This window comes from Coturnix japonica, chromosome 4 (assembly GCF_054131305.1).
Source record: "Coturnix japonica strain WE chromosome 4, WE-NBRP24, whole genome shotgun sequence".
In the NCBI taxonomy this organism is placed as follows: Eukaryota; Metazoa; Chordata; class Aves; order Galliformes; family Phasianidae; genus Coturnix; species Coturnix japonica.
In genome coordinates this window covers 91,094,576-91,103,396 of record NC_140666.1, presented here as the reverse complement: position 1 = coordinate 91,103,396, position 8,821 = coordinate 91,094,576, and the positions used below count along the sequence as shown (strand labels likewise).

Below are 8,821 nucleotides of genomic sequence, written 5' to 3'. Positions count from 1 at the left end.
GCAAAGAATCAGGCAGTTATTTGAGCTGTGCTTTCCTGCCAGCTGTGCTGAAGCTGGGATTGATGTTTCAGTCTCTTGCAGGTTGGAGACTTGGTGTGCATAGTTGCTATGCCACCAAAGGAGCTGAGCCCCTGGTGGAGAGGCAAGCGTGGCTTTGAGGTAGGCACACGTTTCCGACTAGAGAGCACAACTTGAGTAGAGTCAGGAATCTCAGACTGGAGCTGCTCTGCCTGCACAGGACGGCTTCTAGACGCAAGCAGTTGCCCTGTGTCGGTGTCAGAGGACCTTCCCTTTGGTGCTGAGCTTGGGCTAATGCCCACCTGTCTTTTTGTTCTTGTTCCAGGTCGGGTTTTTCCCTGGTGAGTGCGTGGAACTCATCAGCGGAAAAGTTCCCGAGTCCCTCGTCAATTCCTTGCCAAAGCCAGGTACGTGTTTTACATTTGACAATGCGGATTAATAAAATGGGGACACAGCTTGGCTTTCAGGGGTTTTGTTAATGCCCGAGATGAGCAAGCTTAGCAAGAGGACTGCATTAAGCGGAACACGCAGAGATCTGGCCCAATCTCACTGTGTTTATTTTATTCTTGGGCATGGGGAAGTCACAGAATCCTCCTTGAATGGCTTGGGATTGGAAGGGGCCTAAAGGATCCTCAGGCTCCAAGGCCCCTGCCTCAGTCTGGGTCGCCAGCCTGTGCATTTAGCTGGAGATGAGAGCAGGCTGTATGGGGCCCCTTCTGACCTGGCCTTGGGCAGTTGCAGGGATGGGGAAAACCGTTCTTGCGTGTCCTTGTTCGGAATGTTCTTCCTGTTGTTACGTGCTCGGTCGAATGTGTTATGATCGGCCTCGTCCAACCGATCCAAGCCTGAAATGAACTGGTTTCTTTGTTTTGTTGTGCAGTGCTGAAGAAACGGGGCAAGCTCAGTACCTTCCTTCGTTCCTTGGTGAAGGCCCGCCCCAGGAGAGCAACGGAGCCGGAGCCAACGAAGGAAGGGGTGTTTGGCTGTGACCTGGGGGAGCACCTTCTCCGCTCTGGCCGTGATGGTAAGGAACAACCCATTCCTGAGATCTTTCTCCGTTGGGCATCTAAAGTTGAAAGGGAGATCATATCCAGAAATTGTTTCAGCCTGAAAACGTAGGAAGGCTTCTAGCCACAGAGAGCATCCTGCATCCTTTCCCTAGCTCTTCTGGATGTGAGATTGGATTCTTCCATTCCCCAGGGAGCTGTGATGGGACTTGCAGTGTCTGTGGCTTTGCCAGAATTACTTTCTCCAGGCTGTTGATAGGTCGTGGCATTTCTGGAAAGCCAAGAACGCGTCTCTGTGCACTATCCTCACAGCTGTCTCTGCCAGCTTTCTCCTGTAAGGAGGAAGCAAGCGGTAGCCCGGCTGGGCTTAGAGGATGGGATGTGAGAAGAGCACGGCCTGAACCAGGACTTAAGTAAGAAGCTGAGCTAACCGCTGGCTCTTGTTCTGTAGTCCCCCAGGTCCTCCTGAGCTGCGCTCAATTCATTGAGGAACATGGTGTGGTGCGGGGGATATACCGCCTGTCCGGCGTGGCATCCAGGATCCAGCAACTACGGTAAGAGTGCTGCAACTGACACAGCTGTCAGTAGGGGCCCGTGCCATGCTGCAGGCGTTCAGAGGAACCTCTTCCTTTTCTTGACTGTATGTGTGTCTTTGGACTTGTTTTCCTCTTTCTCAAAGCCCTCTGCCCAATTCTGTGTCCTTCTCTGCAGCCATGAATTCGATACGGAGCAGGTTCCCGAGCTAAGCGTCCGAGAACTTCACAGCGTGAGCTCCCTGTGCAAGTTGTACTTCAGGGAGCTCCCGAACCCTCTCCTGACCGACCAACTGTATGACAAGTTCTCGGTAAGCTCAGGGCAATGTCTTGGAAATGACACATACCTGTTCCCTGGGCGTCCTGGCTAGTGGTTGCAGCAGTGCCCCAGTTCTGAGGTCTTCTTTCTGTTAGCCCCATGAGGCATGCCTTTGCCACATCCTGCCTCTCACTGATGCCACTTGTGGTGGTGCCAGGAGGTGCTTATTTAAGCTATTCACAATGCTTGTGAGAATTCCCTTTCCTTTGCTGTTCCCCAGCTATTGGTAGAATGGGGTTAATAGCAAAGTGGACTTGGAGAGGAATGCCTGCTGCGAGGAGCTGTGCTGTGCAATCAGGCAGTAAAGCCCCCAGAGCTTGCACTGCTTGACCTCAATGACACAGGCTGTGTGCCGCTGTGTTCCCCTGATGCCTCTTGGAAGGCATCGAGTCTGCCTCGGTGCTGACCACCAGCGCGCTGTCCCCATGGTTCCCAAACCTGTGGCAGCTCTCCAGCCTGACTGGTGTCTGAATCCCTTCCTGCCTTTTTCCAGGACGCTGTTTGTGCTGCCACAGAGGAGGAGCGGATGCACAGAATGCAGGAAGCCATCCAGCAGCTGCCCGCTCCTCACTACAGGTCAGTGCTGCGCTCGGTCTGCTGAGCTCAGCCCTGCTGCCTTTCAGAGGGCAATGATGCGATTCCAGGTGTTGCCTCACACCTGCAACATCATGCCTGTGCACGCTGAAGCGGCTGAAGGCTGCACTGGGTCAATGGATTGGGTCAGTTCCTTGGCACGGGGGTACGATTGGTGCAGCCAATGGCTGCGGCTGTGCTTTGCAGGGCTTGGTACTGCAGCGTGGTGCCATTGGAAACGTTTTATCTACTTCATATTCAGGGACAGTAGCAATGACAACCACTAGCATGAAGTGAGGTTTGTTTTGTGCACTGCAGCACCGCTTGCTTTTTGGTGCTGAACATCTGCCTCTCTTGTTTTCCAGGACGCTGGAATACCTGATGAGACACTTGGCGTCTCTAGCCGGGAACAGCTCCGTCACCAACATGGACGCTAAGAATTTAGCGATAGTGTGGGCTCCAAACCTTTTAAGGTAAACTTCTTTTTCCGTTTCAACACCATGCTTACTTCTGCTCTCTCCCAACCCCAGGGGCACAATTTCTAGATGACAGTTTCTGCTCTCATGTTTAGATGGGTCTATTGTGTCCTTGAACTTCCTTGAGAATTTTGTCAGTGGCATTGCTGATGGCCCACTGCGGAAGTCTCCAGAGCCCAGTTTGACAGTTTTTCTCTGCAAAAATTCATACTTGGGGAAATGATCTTGGGGAAATGATTTGTAAGATCTGCCTTTTCTTCAGATCCCAGCAGAGCCAGTCTGCCTGCGCCAGCGGAGAAGTTGCCTGTATGGAGCTGCAGACGCAGTCGGCTGTTGTTGAGTTCATCATAAGCCACACAGACGTCATCTTCTGCTCCAAATCCACACCAGCCGTGGGAGAGGGTGAGCATCTTCCTCTATTAGCTTGATCTTGATCTGACATCTTGATCCAATCCAGGCCTTCTCTAAGACCTCTAAAAATGCTCTAACTGTCGAGGAGACAACAGGCTTCTGGGCTTAGATTAGAATATGGCACCCTGTTGCTATGTCCTTAGTGTGTCCAAACCCAAACCTTACATGGAGAAAACTGTCACTGCTGTTAAGATGTTTTGCCAGCAGGTGATGCATGATTGAAGTGTGGCAGCGAACCTTTCTGAGTTCCCTGCCCACTAGTTTTAATAGGGTTTTCGTTTGCCTATTTTGATACATTGAGCTGCTCTTAATTGTGGCTGTGTCCTTTGCCACGAGCATACCTCTAAGCACATGGTTAGTTTGAGCTCCTCGTCTTCCAGTGTCTCGGATAAGCAAGTCTGAGAGAAATGCAGAACTGGGATGGCTGTGCTGCTGCTGACTGATCCTCCCTCTTACCTGTGGTTTTCCCTTGCAGGGCACAGTTCTCTGGCCGGGCTAAAGTCTGTGTGGGTGTCTCCTCCTGCCACGAAGCTGCTCACCGTGCAGGAGGCACAGGCTGAGAGAAACGGCCAGAGCAGCTCTCCCACTGTGACACAGAGCAGCGAGATAGAAGAGGAGGAAGCCCCCGCAGTTGTACAGGGGAACTTCCACACAGTAATTGATTTTCCATCTAAAAGGTAAAGAGGACTTCCCTTTCCAGCCCCTATCATCATTGGTCGGTTGGGTTTTATTGGTTTAATTTTTGTCCATTATATATATATGAGCCTGCCAGCTCCTGTCCTGTCCTGCTGTGGAGCCTTTGCTCACATGCTCCACATCTTGCTTGACATGGTTGAGAGAAATGTAGCCAGCAGGACTTGAGGGCGGAGCTGTAGGAATGGAAGCGTCCTCTGCTGTTTGAAACAGAGCGCGTTTCTAAGCTGTGTTTCAGCAGAAAGCAGGCAGTGCCAGGAACGGGCAACTGTTGTCAAGGGCTCGGAGCAGCTCTTCCTTCACCCTACACCACGACTGACAGCATGCTCTGTTTTCTCTCTCCAGAGCAAGTTCTCCCAGAAAGAGGATGGAGTCATCGCGCTGCGGCAGTTGGTGTTCCTGCCTCTGCCTGCAAAGACCATCACCTGTGGCCGAACACCAACTGCAGCGCAGTGCCAGGGAGCCATCAGAAGCAGAAGTCGTGGTCCTGGCAGGTAAGAGTGCAAATCCAGCTTTCAAAACACTGCTTGTGAGCAACACAGCTAGAATTCATGCTTTCAGTGGGCTTGTACCTCCTTCACGAGGAGGATCCTGCACGAGGATCACTTTCAAGACAGTGACACTGTTGTTAGAAGCCTATTTGCTTCTGCCCACCACCCATACATAGCCAAATGTCAAGAACCTCTTCCATGATTCATCTTGCGAATGTTCGACACTAACCGCTGTGCATCTACTCCTTCCTAGGTGACTCCAGCCCTCATGTACCCCGAAGACTCAGGGCATGTGACGATGATGCATCCTGTGCTTCCATCAATGGAGAACTCATGGGAAGCACAGGATGCTGCAGTTCCAATGAAAGCCTTCCATATGACAGCAGTGATCAAGAGAAGAACGTCATCGAAGTTCAAGCCCTCATTCATCCCATCCCTGCTGAAGCTGCTGACCTGAGCCTGCCAGACACCACAGGCACCAGCCTGGACCCAGTGCTTCTGCAGTGCAGCCCAGCCCAAGCACAGCCTGAATGCCCCGACAGCAGCAGCACCATACAGGCTCAGGTCAGCGACGCAGAGGAGATGACGAGCCCCTTGGAGGGGGGCATAGAATCAGGCCACCAGGCCCAGGCTCCAAGTAACAGCAGGAGCTCTGAGCCACTCCCTCCTTAACAACAGAGGATGAGTCCCATCTTAAAGCCTGGACCTCTCACGCCCTCCTTTGTCCCATTGAATAAAGGCACGCTCGTGCTCAATCAACACTTTGGCTGCATTCCAAGTCTTCATTCACAGGGACTGGGAAGAGTGCAAGAAACAGCAAGGCAGCTCAGCTTGCAACGCTCTGGCTGTGGGGTGCGTGCAGCAGAGCTCTGGATGTGTTCACATTTTGCCTGACTTTGGGATGCCTGCAGTGAGAGCTCTGCTACCATTTTTTATGGCAGCAAATAGTCTCTAGCATCCTGGATACTGCTCATGAAAACTGCAAGCCTCCTGGCTGTGGCTTTGTGATGCTTTTCAGTGCTTTTTTTTATTGCTTTTTGGATGCTCTTCAACGCCGTGGCTGCTCCCTGACACTTCTGTCCTCCCACCGTGTCCATTCCTGGCTCCCACCTGTGAGCTGTCCCTGCAGATCATCTCCAGCCCTGCCATCATCGCGCTGCGGCAGGAGGAGCTCACCCTGACCAACATCAGGCAGTGCTGCCTGCCTCTCTCACTCTCTCGACCAAGTGTAACTACACTGTCGTGGAGACAAATGCTTTCTGTCACATCCTCTATCTCTGCAGACATTTACTGGTAGGCGGCTCTTGCAGAAGATTCAAGCAGCACAACCTTTTGCTCAGCTACAGCACATGAATGCTACCAAAGCAGAAACAACCCACAAGCTCTGGGTCTGTTTTTCTTACGAAGGCATGCACCGACAGCGTTTGATGGTACCCACCATCCTTGATTTCCTTCCCTGCTTCTTGTCTGATGGCACTGCTGAGCCAGGAACAAGCTGCCCAGTGTGGCAGAGAATGGTGCAGAGCTGTGCTGGAACCTCCTCCCCTTCCTCTGCTGCAGCTTGGTGTGCAACCTCACCCACTTCTCTGACAGACCTGCTGATCCCACGCATGCCATTGGGATGCTCTGGCACGGGATGTGCCTCCAACCCAAAGCTCATTCCCACCTCCCAAGGAAAAGCAAAGCAACCCAAGCATCTCCAGAAAAACTGCCCAGCAGACAGCAGGGAATGCAGACAGCTTCTGGCTGCTCCCCTGCACTCCCGTCCTAAGTAAGAGGCCCCACGAGGACTGGCTGGGAAATCAGTGCATGACACACGTGAGTGTGCACAGCATTGCACAAAGCAGTGGGGTTCCATGAGTTTGTGTGTTTGTGTGTATTTGTGCACCAATGGTGTTGCACACACATTTGTGTCCATGAGTGTACAAATCAGTGGGGTTGCTCAGGTGTGTGTAGGTCAGTGGGTATGTGTGTAAGGACGAGCCTGCACGTATATGTGCGTGCACAGGGGTGTGCAGAGTGTTGGAGCTGCGCAAGGACATTGTGGTACCGGTGTGTGTGTGCACTTTGGGAGTGAAAGGAAGGGGCTGCACATGTGTCTGTGTGTGTGCGCACAGGGCTGCACCAAGGGATGTGGTTGCATGAGTGTGTGTGAGCACACGGATAGTGCGTGGATGCGGTGGCACAATTGTGTGTTTGCACAGGGGTGTGTGAGGAGTTGGGTTGCACACAGGTGGAGACAAAGGGATGTTTTGTGGTATTTGTTGGCACATATGTGTTCCCAGGGATGGTTTGCACGTTTGTGAATGCTAAGGAGGGTACAAGATGCGTTGCGTGCATGAGGGTGTGTAGAAGGGGCAGAGCATTGCACATGTGTGCATGTGCACGTGGATAGGCGGAAGGCTGGGGTGCGGGCTGACCTCTGCTGAGGTGAGTGAGGATTCACGGTGTTGCTCATTGGTAGATTTGTTCACACTGAGTGCTAACAGGGAACTCGCACACCCTTTATGTTTCAGCTGTGCCAGCACTGTGATCCCTTACTGTGATCTCTTGCAGGAATCAAGCGTAGAGCAAAAGGGATGTTTGGGCCAGGTGACCGCAGGAAGGCTGGCTGTTTTAGATGGTGGCAGCTGATGGAAACAGGTGCTCTGGAGACAGTTCAGCTTTTAACAGAAGTCGGGGGACCTGCAGCAAGAACGACTAGGTTCTTGAATGGCTTCTAACATGCACTCTGAGTAGGTCTGTCCTGCTGTGCCATCTCTGCTTCGTTTTGATGAAAGCATTGTATACAACCGCGTGTTGGGCCTGTTTTCCTCTGGAAGGAAGAATTTTAGGTGCAGTTCTCAGTGAGAACGTCTGCTAGGATTTCTGTGTAAGTTAAATCTGAACTACCAGAAGGAGTGCTGCAGGGAAGGGCCCTGCCTCTGCCAGTAAGTTCCTTCTCAGCTCTCCACGACGGACCCCACTGTGGAGATGAGTGTAAACGAGGGCAGTTCAGAATCATCTCTTGCCAGCTTGATGTGCTGGATTTTGAGCTTGTGAAGCCTGCTGTGTCTTTCTGTGGTGTTTCCTTCTGTTCTAAAGGAGAAGGGCAGCATGGTGACTTTTCTCCTGCGGCTTGCAGCTGCACTCCTTGGCACAGCGCTTTGCTTCCAAGCAGCAGATTATTTTGCAGACTGGGGGTGTCTCAGATTCAGCCTTCTATTCCTCTAGTCTGAGAATCATTTTATTTTGAGGAGGAAAGAAAGAATGTGGTTTAATCATAATGACAGTTGAGTGTTAGCACAGTGAGGTGAAGGAGGGCCCCAGAAGCAAATTTGGTGCTGTTGAAGCACTGTGCGATGAGAAGGTGGGAGGTAACACGTGCTGGCAGATGTGGGAACTACTTTGGGATTGAGGTGTGGAGGAAAGGAAAGGCGATGACGGAGCTGATGGCAAAGAGTTTCCTGGGGAGGCTTGGTGCTTGCTTGGGGATGGATCTGATCAACTTCTTGTGTGCTGGTGTCCAGTTGGGCTTTGGAGAGCAGTCTGCATCCCAGGGTCTATCTGGTTAACTCATGCTAACGGCATGAGTTTCATGAGGGCCAAGTGTCGGGTCCTGCATTTTGGTCACAACAACCCCAGGCAACCCTACAGGCTTGGGGAGGTGTGGCTGGAAAGCTCCCAGAAGAAAAGAGACCTTGGTGTGCTGATGGACACTCGGCTGAATATGAGCCAGCAGTGTGCCCAGGTGGCCAAGAGGGCCAATGGAATCCTGGCTTGTATCAGGAATGGTGTGGTGAGCAGGACTAGGGAAGTCATCCTGCCTCTGTACTCGGCATTGGTGACTGGAATAGGCTCCCAAGGGAGGTGGTTGAATCGCCATCCCTGGTTGTATTTAAGAGCCATTTGGATGTGGTACTCAGGGATATGATTTAGTGTAGGGCTTTTAGAGTTAGGGTACTGGTTAGGCTGCGGTTGGACTTGATCATCTTCAAGGTCTTTTCCAACCTGAGTAATTCTACAATCCTATGGTAGGACCGGGGCTTGGGCCAGACCAGGGCAAATCCAGAGACAGGAGTCCAATGGATTTGAGACCTGACTTGAAGCCTGTGGGCATCACCCAGGACTTGGGGTGAGAGGATGAGGCGTAGGAACAAGAACCTCTTTGGTCCGTATTAGCTCCTGCCGTTCCCTTTTTTGTGGGGATCAATGTGGGGTATTTTTTTGTAAAGAACTGACTCATTGTGCAGCCTGTGAATGAATTCATTCTCACCTGCTGATTGGTGCTCTTCTCTAGATGGAGCTGCAGTGGAAATGG

The 8,821-nt window shown here is 52.0% G+C and overlaps 2 protein-coding genes and 1 long non-coding RNA gene across 3 annotated transcripts; all 3 read left to right on the top strand.

The window, feature by feature from the left end:
• Nucleotides 1-337: 337 nt before the first annotated feature.
• LOC146761210 (rho GTPase-activating protein 32-like) lies at nt 338-2,478 on the top strand (the record flags this gene model as incomplete). Its single annotated transcript, XM_085547755.1, has 5 exons — nt 338-425; nt 899-1,042; nt 1,477-1,579; nt 1,737-1,869; nt 2,371-2,478. Coding segments are annotated over 5 exons (576 nt in total), but the record flags the coding sequence as incomplete, so codon positions are not given.
• A 1,279-nt stretch (nt 2,479-3,757) lies between these two features.
• LOC146761209 (rho GTPase-activating protein 32-like) lies at nt 3,758-5,282 on the top strand. The gene is made up of 3 exons (XM_085547754.1): nt 3,758-4,014; nt 4,376-4,524; nt 4,775-5,282. Exons 1-3 carry the CDS (start codon nt 3,758-3,760, stop codon nt 5,191-5,193), a joined length of 825 nt encoding a protein of 274 aa, XP_085403880.1. The 3' UTR covers nt 5,194-5,282.
• A 977-nt stretch (nt 5,283-6,259) lies between these two features.
• LOC146761208 (uncharacterized) lies at nt 6,260-7,178 on the top strand. Its single transcript, XR_014945584.1, has 2 exons — nt 6,260-6,339; nt 7,078-7,178. It is a non-coding gene; the product is annotated as an uncharacterized LOC146761208 (long non-coding RNA).
• Nucleotides 7,179-8,821: the final 1,643 nt, after the last annotated feature.